Raw genomic sequence first — 11855 nt, 5'->3', positions numbered from 1 at the left:
TGAAAGTGCCAGCCACCAAAGACCACCATTCCTGGCAGAGGCCACACAGTTTGGCACATTTATAAAAGATGTAAAACAGAGTGGGGTGGGGGAGACAGAAGCATGAGGTGTCCAGGTTGGCATGACAGACACCAGACATGCACCGTGCATTTAAACCCCTCCCCAACTCCCTTCCCAACCCAGCCCAGAGCAGCACCCCCCCACCCCCATCTCCTGCCACTGCCCTCAGGCTGGTGGCTTTGCAGAGGCCAGGGGACCAGGGTGAGGGATGCTACAGTTTGCCCCATAGACAAGGACAAGAACCCTTAGATGAGTCTGGCTGCGAGGCAGGGCGATGGGAAGGAAGGTAGCCCCTCCGCGGAGACATGCAGGAGGTGGCCCATGGGACCCTGGCAGGGGGTGAAGAGGTGGGGCTGAGCCTGGAGAAACCCTACCAGTCAGAAATCTAAGGCAAGGGTCCCAGCGTCCCCTCCAAGCCCGCCCACCCCCACACACATACACACAGACACACGGGCAACACACTCACAACCCTGAGCACACCCCAATGGGGTTCACACCCCGAGTTCCTCAGGAGCCTCTTGGGAGCTTGGGAGGGGGCTTTCCTCTCAGGCCAAGACTCGCCTGAGACAATCCTCCCTTCTAGTGACCAGGCCAGCCCTCTCCAGGCTGGGGAGAGGGACAGCCAAAGCCAGGAGGCTGAGTGGCAGCCTAGCAGGCCTCCTCGAGCTGGCAGAGCTGGTGACTGCAGAGTCTAGACAGGCAGATATGGCTATACCCGCACCGGGGGGCCTGAGCAGGCTGTCAGAGGTCCCCGGGACCCATACTCATAGTCCGCATCTGTGGGTGAGGCCATGAAGGAGCTCAGGGAGCTCCCAGTCTGCCGGTCTCGGAAGCTCTGGATATAGCTCTGTGGGGGAGCAAACATAGGTGTGAGTCCCACCGCAGAATCCTGCCCTAAAAGCCACCTCTTCCTGAATTCCCACAAGCCTGACACTTCTATAGACTGCCATAGACCCAGAGTCCACAGCCCTGAGACCCCACCACATACCATATCCCACTTAAAACCCATACTCAGGAACCTTTCCCCCAATTCCCCCACCAGCTGGACCCGCCAAGCCCCTGGTGCATGGGCTCCGATGCATGGACAAACAGGCCTTCTAGATAGTAACCAGCCCGTGGGGAAAGCCCAGTCCTGTTTGGAAAGAGTTTCCACACTTCCTTCTCATCTGGCTGGATGGGCTCAGGGAGCTCACCGGGGAGAGGACGTCTCCATTGAAGCGTTTGATGGGCACTGGCCTGCGCCGATAAGCAGGGTCTGGTGGCCCAGGCCTGGGAGGAGCCCGGGGACCTCTGGGGGGAGCCCGAGGAGGTCTCTTTTTCCGCCTTTTCTCCTTGCGATCTTCCTGCTGCCGAATCCGCATCAGTTGCACGCGTCGGCGCTGCCGGCTGATGACCACTGTGGTGGGATGGGTAGAGAAGGAGCTCAGAGGACGGTGCGCCTTGTTTCCCTTGAGCCCTTCCTCTCTCATCCCACCTGTGGCTCTAGGCTTCCAGATTCCTCTTGTCCATAACCCCTTACTCCCACCCTGTCACTTCCTTTCCTGGTCTCCTACCTCTCAGAGGGGACTTCCCGCTGTTGTTCTTTTCTCCCATAGGTCTTTATGGAAGATTCCTAGGCTTCCAGGTACCCCCTTCCAGGCTGTCATCCCTCTCCCAATCACCTAGGCCAGCCATCATCATCTTTCCACTGGACAATCACAGCTGCTTCTTCACTGGTTTCCCCCTACACTTGCTCCCTCCAATGCTTTCTACACTCGGCAGCAGAATGAGCATCCCAAAAGCTAAATTAGATTCTATCCTCCCCTACTTTAAACCCTCCAGTGGTTTAAAGTCTCATTGCCCTTCTAATAAAATGTGGAGTGCTTCTTACGACCCAGAGGGTCCACGCAATCACTCTGGCTCCCACACCTCACCTCCCATACTCCTGCCCCACTTCCTCAAGCAAGCTGAGCTCATTCCTTCTCAGGGCCCTCGCCCTTGCTGTTCTCTCTTCTCTAGCTCTTTGCATGGCTGGCCCCTTAGCCTTCAAGTGCCTGCTTACGTATCACCTCCTTCAAGCAGCCTTCCCTGACCACCCTAACTCTAATAGCTTCCATAGGTCACTCTTTCACATTATCCTGCACAATGTCTCTGTCATATCACTCTACACAACTGGAATCATGTTGTTTGTTTGCATCTCTGTTATCTGTCTCCTGCTTGCCTTGAATCCATAAGGACAGGAACCTTGTCTGTGTTATCTCTGCTGTATCCCTGGTGCCTGGAATGGGGTTGGTGCGGAGCCAGCACTCCATATGTTGTGGAATGAACGATGGCACCTGGGTGCTATCCTCCCAGACCCTGAGCAAGTCAGCTCTCTACCGCCATCAAGGCCTTCTGCTGCTGTCCCCCACTCCCCAGTCACTCGGCCCCCCAACCCATCCCTGGCCACCCACTCCTCTCATGTCCACCTTGGCCTGTGCCCCCTTACCTTCCGTGTGGGAGTCCCCCTCAGCTGTCACCCTCCACTGCACCAGAACGCCCATCAGGCTGAGCAGGGGCCAGAGTGCCAGCAGGGCCCAGCTTCGCCAGCAGAGTGGGGGCACAGGAGCAGCCCGGAGTCGCTCCACCACGTAGCGCCCCAGCAGTAGCAGCTCGGCGAAGTAGTCAGCGGCAGTGGCGATCAGCGCAGCACCAGTCACGGCGGTGGCCAGGGTGGTGAGTGGGCGGGGCCAGCGCAGAGTGAGCAGGGCACAGAGCAGGCCGCCCCCCAGCAACAGCCCCAGTGGACCCCACACGGAGCCTGGCTGGTAGTAGGGTGCAGAGCCCAGCAGGGCAGCAGCTGCGAGCAGCAGGCCGAGCAGCAGCCCCACCAGGAAGAGGCCCACGCTGCGCACTAGCATGGCCACCAGCCCGCAGAGCAGCCCGATGCCCAGAGCGATGCCCGCGCTCGCCCCAGCACTCAGCTGTGTCTCTAGCACCCGCTCTCGGTAGCAGAGGAGGAAGATGACCACCGAGCCAAACAGCAACCCAGTGAGGAAGAGCACTGCCTTGAAGCAGCGGTAACCTGGAGGGGAACAGGGGCTAGTGAGGGGCCAAGATGAGGGCACCAGGCTGGAGGGAGCAGGTCCAAGGGGTCAAGGACATGGGATCCCAGGGGAACCAGAGACAAAGACACTAAGATCAGAGAATTAAGGGTCACTGGAGTCATGAGGGCATCAGTGATGGGGCCATTGAGGTCAGGGGAGGTTAGAGAGATATGGCTGTTGGTGGTCAATGGGAAGGCAAACATAACCATTGAGATCATGAGGGTTGATGTATTTGAGGATCACAGGAGTTAGGATAAATCTTTTGAGTCAAGAGTGAATTCGTGCATTGGTGTCTTTGGGATCATAGGAGTCAGAGAGATAAGTCACTGGGGTCCCGAGGGGATCAGCAAAAGAGTCATTGGGGTCTTTGAGAAGGGATTGCTCACAGAGATGAGGTATTTGGAAATCATAATAAACTCGAGGGCCGGGCGTGGTGGCAGCACTATGGGAGGCCAAGGCAGGTGAATCCTGAGGTCAGGAGTTTGAGACCAGCCTGACCAACGTGGTGAAACCCCGTCTCTACTAAAAATACAAAAAATTAGCCGGGCATGGTGGCACGCACCTGTAATCCCAGCTACTCAGGAGGCTGAGGCAGGAGAATCGCTTGAACCCAGGAGGCAGAGGTTGCAGTGCACCAAGATCGCACCATTGCATTCCAGCCTGGGTGACAGAGCGAGACTCTTGTCTCAAAAAAAAAAAGAAAGAAAGAAAGAAAGAAACTTGAGAGGTGAGGGTCACACAGGTTCAGAAAGATGAGTCTTTGGGGGTCACAGGGCTTCAGAGATATGGCACCACTGAAAGGTTACAAAGAGGACAGAGTAGCAGCATTACTGGGGAGTTGTCCCAGAAAATGAGGTATTTGTAGGTTAGGGAGATTGACAGAAATAGAATCATCGAGAGTATAAAACGATTTCCAAGAGAGAGGAACACTGAGACCAAAACAAGGAATTACTGGGATCACAGTATGGGGAGGGGTGATCAGATAATGAGGTTATGGGAATTAGAGAGGAGTAACCAGGGATCAAAACTAGGAGTAATAGAGGGGGTCAGAGGGATGGAAGGTAATGACATAACTGGAGGTGAGGGGAGGTGGAGGTCACTAAGGCTTACATGAGGTCACACAGAATCAAAGAGAAGGAAACAGTGTTTGTGGAGTTTCAGAAATAAGGAGGTTATAGGGCCATTAGGCCCATTAGAGATACTTGAAAGGGTGAGGGAAGTGGAGATTCTGAATAGTTGGAAAGATGGAAATCAGAGATGGGGGTCAAGGAGTCAGGGAGAGCCAAAAAGAAAGATAACAGAGGAGAGTCACTTCCAGGAGTGGGGGGAAGTATGAGAGTCCAGGAGGCTCGTGATCAGAGAGAGGAGTAGGGCGTGGACAAGGGCTCAGAGTCCATGAGCCTGGGCGTAGTGACATCCAAGAGGGGTAGGATGTCAGGAAGCCCAGGAGAGGGAATATGAGGCTGCATTGAGCAACATGCAGAGGGAGTGGGTACAGATATGGAGGGGGTGAGGTGATACAGAATCCTTGGAGGCCCAGAACGTGTCCTGAACCCTTGCGGGGGGCACTTCCTCCTGCCTACTCTTCAGTTGTTCAGCCCAGAGTTTGGGGGAGGAATGGGAGGGACCATATGGCTCCCAACCCTGTCTACCCACCCATTGCAGGGGGAGGCTGCAGAACACAAGTCTTGCACTACCTCTGCCCAACCTGGAACCCCAGCCCCCAAGACTCATTTGCCCCCACTGGTCCCACTCACCTACAATTCTCCTGGAGGCTTTCTTTGGGCCCTCAGCCCATAGAGCTGACTCTCCTCTCTGAAGTTCTGTAACTCTTGCTGCAAAGCCACTGGTCACTTACTCCCATTATACTGGGCCACTAGCCCATCTGGCACCTTTATGCATATTAGAAAAAGGTGTGCCTTTCTCTAGGCAAAGCAGCTTTGTGCCAAGGCCCAGAGTTTGTCAGGTAGAGCATGAGCTGGACTTTAGCCCCCACTTGCCCACTCAGCTGAGCTCCCTTATTTAGTACCCGTCCTGTATAAGTATTCACAGCAGCTCTGATTACCGGAGCCTGCCTTGTAGGCTGGATGGATGTGTGTGACCACCATCCAGCCCACTCTAATATGTATCCCGGGTGTAAATGCTCCAGGGAGTCTCCTCCCTGTCAGACAATATGCCCTGTGGTAAGGGACCATGTGTAATAACCCTGCTAAGTGTTTTCAGTGGCTACCTAGCACAGTTACCCAAACACATCGTCACCACAATAGCTACAATTTATTGAATGCTTACTAATTCTCACAACACTACATGAGACAAATATTGTGATCATTGTTCAGATGAGAAAACTGAGGCTCAGACAGATTAATGTGCCCAAGACATCACAATTAGTAACTGCAAAGCTAAGTAAATTCACACTCAGGTGTGCCTAATCCAAAAACCTGTTTTTCCTATAATCTAGAGTCTAGACAATCTATAAATGTGTGGGATGAAAGAAAAGGAAGAATTATTCATGATGGTAGAGGGATTCAGAGAAGACTTGGGGGCCCAGAAAAAGAACTCGGGGAAACACTGGGGAGCCCAGGTGAGGGATGAGATGGGGATCTCACCGAAGAAGCAGTAGACGACTCCAAACAAACAGCACATGATGCAGACGAGGGCCGGCAGTGCCTGGTACCTGCGCTCCGGGGGCTGTTCACAAGGTGCACCCCAGAAGGCATCATCTGGCTCAGGGGGCAGCAGCTGGAACCGCAGTGTTGCCACAGTCCCCGGCATAGTGCTGGGAATAGAAGGGAGTCACCCTCCCAAGTTAACCTGACAGAGGGAAAGTTGGGGTCACGGAGGAGTCCTGGGTCCCCACCAGGATGGGGGTGGGAGAGGGATTGGGAGAACTCAGCAAGGACAGTGGACAAAGGAGTGGTATCCACATTTGTGCAGCTCTGGAAGCATCTCTGGAGTGGGGAGCAAAGACAAAGGGAAACAAAAGTGCCTGGCTAGTGGAGGCTGGGATGAAGTTAAAAGAGGGACGGGAGTCAGGGGGGATGAAGGGAGAGTGCTGCCAGTGAGAAGGAGGCAGCCAAGAGATTGATCTGTGGGCGGCTCAATATGGGATTGTCCAAGATTTACCTGGGCTGGAGGCGACCTGAGCTTCTGAGTGAAAGAGGCTGTGCAGAGGCCCGAGGGGCCGGGGTTGCGGGGCGCCAGAGGCTCCAACTGACTGGGGTCCAGGGAAAGTCCGTCGTGCGAGGAAGGGGGCTGCTGGGCCAGAGAGAATGGTGTCGGCGCGGTGGTGGCGCCGCTCCACGTCCAACACCGGCTGGCACTCCAGTCCCGCGGCGTCCGGGAACTCGGGCTGGGCCTGAGGAAGGGGAAGGCGCAGGAGCCGGGGCTCGGGCCGCCCCAGAACCGCGGCCCCATGCCCTGAGCCCGCCCGCGGCCTTTGGTGCTGATGGACAGCTCCGGCCTCTGCTCCTGACGTCACTCGGCGCACCATCCAGGCAGGGGCGGGCTGCTTCTGGCGTCACCTGGGACGCACCAACCACGCCGCGGGAGGCAGGGGACTCCGCCCCCGGCGTCTCCCTCTCCCGCACTGAGGAGGGGGCACTTCCGGGGGTCCTTCCCCTTTAACCTCCCACTTCTCCTCCCTCTCCGGTAGCGAGAGCCCGAGACCCCACCCCGGGGGCGGGGCCCTTGCAGTGACACGTCGGACAGCTGCGGCCGCGGCTGAGGCTCCAGTGCCGAGCGCAAGAACCCTGCGCAGCCCAGAGCAGCTGCTGGAGGGGAATCGAGGCGCGGCTCCGGGGATTCGGCTCGGGCCGCTGGCTCTGCTCTGCGGGGAGGGAGCGGGCCCGCCCGCGGGGCCCGAGCCCTCCGGATCCGCCCCCTCCCCGGTCCCGCCCCCTCGGAGCCTCCTCTGGCTGCTCTGGGGCTTCGCCGGGGCCCGGGACCCGCGGTCCGGGCGCCATGCGGGCATCGCTGCTGCTGTCGGTGCTGCGGCCCGCAGGGCCCGTGGCCGTGGGCATCTCCCTGGGCTTCACCTTGAGCCTGCTCAGCGTCACCTGGGTGGAGGAGCCGTGTGGCCCAGGCCCGCCCCAAACTGGAGACTCTGAGCTGCCGCCGCGCGGCAACACCAACGCGGCGCGCCGGCCCAACTCGGTGCAGCCCGGAGCGGAGCGCGAGAAGCCCGGGGCCGGCGAAGGCGCCGGGGAGAATTGGGAGCCGCGCGTCTTGCCCTACCACCCCGCACAGCCCGGCCAGGCCGCCAAAAAGGCCGTCAGGTAGTGATCGGCTGCGCCCGCTCTACCCCCTGGGCAGCGGCCGGGAAGCGCGCGGGGAAGTCGCCCGGGCCCGGGTCGGGCTCCGGAAGGAAGGGGCTGGCGAGCCAGGAAGTCTTTGGGCCCCGATAACTTCCGATGGCCCTGCCTTCCCGAGAGCCGTGGGGCCAGTCCGAGACTTTCTCTGGGCCCTATCCCGGCCTGGGCTGAACTTACTAATCTCTGTCCTAAACTGGCTCGACCCGATGGCACCCCAGAGATCCTACTAGCTCCCTGGCTGGGCTGCTGGTGTTAGAGAAATGATTTGTATATAGGGTGAGTGTATAGAGACAGGGAAAGAGAAAGGAGAGAACTAGGATTTACCTGGATCTCTTGTTCCTGAGTGGGTTACAAGGGCCACCTCAGGGTGAGATGGGGGAGGGAGGAATGTACCTATCTCATTAATGTCTCTGCTGATGAGTTGAAATAACTTCTAAGTAACATTGGGTTCAAATGCTGGTTCTGCAATTTACCTTCTGCCTTACCAAAAGGTAAGTTCCTAGAGCCCCTGAGTGCAGTTTGCCCCTCCCCGCAGAAACACTCAGTACACCCCTATGCCAAACGTTTCTTTATATCATTTATGTGAGGCATTTGTGGCATAATGGCATATTTATATAGAAATGAGTAGATACATGGTGTGTCCAGCGTTTGGCTGGGTGCTTTAAACAGATATAATCAGTCCCATTTTACAGATGGCTCAGGTTAAATAACATGCTCAAGGACATAACTACTAAGTAGCAAACCCCGGAGTCAGACCCACAATATCTCTCTCCTATCTGGGTGGGTATTGCCATCTCCCAAATGCAAAGCACTACCTGTTTAAGACCATTTCGTTTAAATCCTCATGACCCCTGGGAGAGAGGGTTTATTTTTAACCTATTCATAGGTGAGAAAACAGATACAGAGAAGATGTGACCTGCCAGGGTCTGTGCTGACCACTCCCCCCACCCCCCGCCCCGTTGTCTTTTTGATAAGCTTGTGCCATCTCCTCCCCTAGGACCCGCTACATCAGCACGGAGCTGGGCATCAGGCAGAGGCTGCTGGTGGCGGTGCTGACCTCTCAGGCCACGCTGCCCACGCTGGGCGTGGCCGTGAATCGCACGCTGGGGCACCGGCTGGAGCGTGTGGTGTTCCTGACGGGCGCACGGGGCCGCCGGGCCCCACCTGGCATGGCAGTGGTGACGCTGGGCGAGGAGCGACCCATCGGACACCTACACCTGGCGCTGCGCCACCTGCTGGAGCAGCACGGCGACGACTTTGACTGGTTCTTCCTGGTGCCTGACACCACCTACACCGAGGCGCACGGCCTGGCACGCCTAACTGGCCACCTCAGCCTGGCCTCCGCCGCCCACCTGTACCTGGGCCGGCCCCAGGACTTCATCGGCGGAGAGCCCACCCCCGGCCGCTACTGCCACGGAGGCTTTGGGGTGCTGCTGTCGCGCATGCTGCTGCAGCAACTGCGCCCCCACCTGGAAGGCTGCCGCAACGACATCGTCAGTGCGCGCCCTGACGAGTGGCTGGGTCGCTGCATTCTCGATGCCACCGGGGTGGGCTGCACTGGTGACCACGAGGTGGGACGATAAGCTATCCCACTGATACCTCCTTGTCATGTTCAAATCCCTCTGAGAGGCAAAGGGATGTTGGAGATACAGGCCTGCTTTTCCATGCCAATTCGGACATTTATTTTCTATCTCTGTGACCCCCAGTAAATTACTAAATATCCTGGGCTTCAGTATCTTCCTTTGTGCCAATGGAAATAATTATTGCTCGGGGTTGTTACAAGGATTAGAAAAAATCAGGGAGCCTTGTACATAATAGGCATTTGATGTTAGTTATTATTTTAGCCCTTGGACAGCTCTGAGACAGGACGCATGCCCATTTCGCAGATGAGCTAGCGGAGGCATGCTGAAGGTCACACAGACTCACAACTGGTCAGGGTAGACTTAAACCCTCAGACTGCAAGTCCACAACAGGTCATAGGCTGAGGAGATGAGACACTTACTATGAGACAACGGAAGACAATGCCAGCTCATCACAGATCCCTTCCCTTCCTCTCCCCAGGGGGTGCACTATAGCCATCTGGAGCTGAGCCCTGGGGAGCCAGTGCAGGAGGGGGACCCTCGTTTCCGAAGTGCCCTGACAGCCCACCCTGTGCGTGACCCTGTGCACATGTACCAGCTGCACAAGGCTTTCGCCCGAGCTGAACTGGAACGCACGTACCAGGAGATCCAGGAGTTACAGGTATGGTCTAGGTCTGGGGGTGGCAGAGTGATGGGGACGGGATCTGAGAAGTCACAGCCCAGAGAAATGACAAGTTAGCACTAGAATCACAGAACAAAACTACTTCCCAGCCCCTGCCTGTTTCTACATTCTCTGATGAGCCTCCTGGCTGTCTATGCTGGGGAAATGATAGGTATGGGCCCTGGGTGGGCAGAGGTTGGCAGGGGATGAGGGGCCCATCCTGAGTGGCACCTACTGCCTACCCAGTCCCCCAGCTGTGTGCTGCTCCCTCTAATCTGTCTCTTGCTGATGGCCTGTTTCTCTGATCCAGTGGGAGATCCAGAATACCAGCCGTCTGGCCGTTGATGGGGACCGGGCAGCTGCTTGGCCCGTGGGCATTCCAGCACCATCCCGCCCGGCCTCCCGCTTTGAGGTGCTGCGCTGGGACTACTTCACGGAGCAGCACGCTTTCTCTTGCGCCGATGGCTCACCCCGCTGCCCACTGCGTGGGGCTGACCGGGCTGATGTGGCCGATGTTCTGGGGACAGCTCTAGAGGAGCTCAACCGCCGCTACCACCCGGCCTTGCGGCTCCAGAAGCAGCAGCTGGTGAATGGCTACCGACGCTTTGATCCGGCCCGGGGTATGGAATACATGCTAGACTTGCAGCTGGAGGCACTGACCCCCCAGGGAGGCCGCCGGCCCCTCACTCGCCGAGTGCAGCTGCTCCGGCCGCTGAGCCGCGTGGAGATCTTGCCTGTGCCCTATGTCACTGAGGCCTCACGTCTCACTGTGCTGCTGCCTCTAGCTGCGGCTGAGCGTGACCTGGCCCCTGGCTTCTTGGAGGCCTTTGCCACTGCAGCACTGGAGCCTGGTGATGCTGCGGCAGCCCTGACCCTGCTGCTACTGTATGAGCCGCGCCAGGCCCAGCGCGCGGCCCACGCAGATGTCTTCGCACCTGTCAAGGCCCACGTGGCAGAGCTGGAGCGGCGTTTCCCCGGTGCCCGGGTGCCATGGCTCAGTGTGCAGACAGCCGCACCCTCACCACTGCGCCTCATGGATCTACTCTCCAAGAAGCACCCGCTGGACACACTGTTCCTGCTGGCCGGGCCAGACACGGTGCTCACGCCTGACTTCCTGAACCGCTGCCGCATGCATGCCATCTCCGGCTGGCAGGCCTTCTTTCCCATGCATTTCCAAGCCTTCCACCCAGCTGTGGCCCCACCACAAGGGCCTGGGCCCCCAGAGCTGGGCCGTGACACTGGCCGCTTTGATCGCCAGGCAGCCAGCGAGGCCTGCTTCTACAACTCCGACTACGTGGCAGCCCGTGGGCGCCTGGCGGCAGCCTCAGAACAAGAAGAGGAGCTGCTGGAGAGCCTGGATGTGTACGAGCTGTTCCTCCACTTCTCCAGTCTGCATGTGCTGCGGGCGGTGGAGCCGGCGCTGCTGCAGCGCTACCGGGCCCAGACGTGCAGCGCGAGGCTCAGTGAGGACCTGTACCACCGCTGCCGCCAGAGCGTGCTTGAGGGCCTCGGCTCCCGAACCCAGCTGGCCATGCTACTCTTTGAACAGGAGCAGGGCAACAGCACCTGACCCCACCCTGTCCCTGTGGGCCGTGGCATGGCCACACCCCACCCCACTTCTCCCCCAAAATCAGAGCCACCTGCCAGCCTCGCTGGGCAGGGCTGGCTGTAGCCAGACCCCAAGCTGGCCCACTGGTCCCCTCTCTGGCTCTGTGGGTCCCTGGGCTCTGGACAAGCACTGGGGGAGGTGCCCCCAGAGCCACCCCCTTCTCATCCCAAACCCAGTTTCCCTGCCCCCTGACGCTGCTGATTCGGGCTGTGGCCTCCACATATTTATGCAGTACAGTCTGCCTGACGCCAGCCCTGCCTCTGGGCCCTGGGGGCTGGGCTGTAGAAGAGTTGTTGGGGAAGGAGGGAGCTGAGGAGGGGGCATCTCCCAACTTCTCCCTTTTGGACCCTGCCAAAGCTCCCTGCCTTTAATAAACTGGCCAAGTGTGGACTTGTGATTCAGAGGTTTTGAAAGTGTAGGCTGGCGTGGGGGAGGGAGGACTGGCTGAGCACCACAGGCTCCCCTGCCCCTGCTGGGGCCTGCCTTTCCTTTCACCCGGGACCAAGTCATGCATGTGCCCAGCCTCACCCCGGCCCCCAGTGCGTGCTTGGTCACACATACACACAGAGA

The 11855-nt window shown here is 58.2% G+C and overlaps 2 protein-coding genes across 3 annotated transcripts; one reads left to right on the top strand and one right to left on the bottom strand.

Annotated features, from left to right (window-relative positions):
- Positions 1-28: 28 nt before the first annotated feature.
- On the bottom strand, positions 29-6818 carry TMEM198 (transmembrane protein 198). 2 transcript variants are annotated; one of them, XM_008972028.7, is made up of 5 exons: positions 6249-6818; positions 5732-5936; positions 2528-3103; positions 1254-1456; positions 29-907 (listed from the first exon to the last, which is right to left on the bottom strand). In XM_008972028.7, exons 2-5 carry the CDS (start codon positions 5895-5897, stop codon positions 770-772), a joined length of 1083 nt encoding a protein of 360 aa, XP_008970276.1. In that variant the 5' UTR covers positions 5898-5936; positions 6249-6818; the 3' UTR covers positions 29-769. The 2 variants fall into 2 exon arrangements, with proteins under 2 accessions (XP_008970276.1, XP_003818713.2); XM_003818665.7 differs by having other exon boundaries at positions 5732-5901.
- CHPF (chondroitin polymerizing factor) lies at positions 6815-11682 on the top strand. Its single transcript, XM_034955242.3, has 4 exons — positions 6815-7399; positions 8433-9006; positions 9497-9676; positions 9987-11682. The coding sequence occupies exons 1-4, from the start codon at positions 7086-7088 to the stop codon at positions 11244-11246; spliced, it is 2328 nt and encodes a 775-aa protein (XP_034811133.1). The 5' UTR covers positions 6815-7085; the 3' UTR covers positions 11247-11682.
- Positions 11683-11855: the final 173 nt, after the last annotated feature.

The sequence above is a fragment of the Pan paniscus genome, chromosome 13, assembly GCF_029289425.2.
Source record: "Pan paniscus chromosome 13, NHGRI_mPanPan1-v2.0_pri, whole genome shotgun sequence".
Taxonomy (NCBI): Eukaryota; Metazoa; Chordata; class Mammalia; order Primates; family Hominidae; genus Pan; species Pan paniscus.
The sequence above is the reverse complement of the archived record's forward strand: the minus strand, read 5'-3'. Positions and strand labels throughout refer to the sequence as shown.

What these genes read in the sequence shown, in the direction of transcription:
- CHPF (XM_034955242.3), top strand. Translation starts at nt 7,086, where the DNA reads ATGCGGGCATCGCTGCTGCTGTCGGTGCTGCGGCCCGCAGGGCCCGTG. An exon ending in GCCGCCAAAAAGGCCGTCAG is followed by an intron (nt 7,400 to 8,432) that starts GTAGTGATCGGC and finishes CTCCTCCCCTAG; the next exon opens with GACCCGCTACATCAGCACGG. An exon ending in AGGAGATCCAGGAGTTACAG is followed by an intron (nt 9,677 to 9,986) that starts GTATGGTCTAGG and finishes TCTCTGATCCAG; the next exon opens with TGGGAGATCCAGAATACCAG.
- TMEM198 (XM_008972028.7), bottom strand. Translation starts at nt 5,897, where the DNA reads ATGCCGGGGACTGTGGCAACACTGCGGTTCCAGCTGCTGCCCCCTGAG. An exon ending in AGTCGTCTACTGCTTCTTCG is followed by an intron (nt 3,104 to 5,731) that starts GTGAGATCCCCA and finishes GTTCCCCTCCAG; the next exon opens with GTTACCGCTGCTTCAAGGCA. An exon ending in ATGGAGACGTCCTCTCCCCG is followed by an intron (nt 908 to 1,253) that starts GTGAGCTCCCTG and finishes GCTCCCCCACAG; the next exon opens with AGCTATATCCAGAGCTTCCG.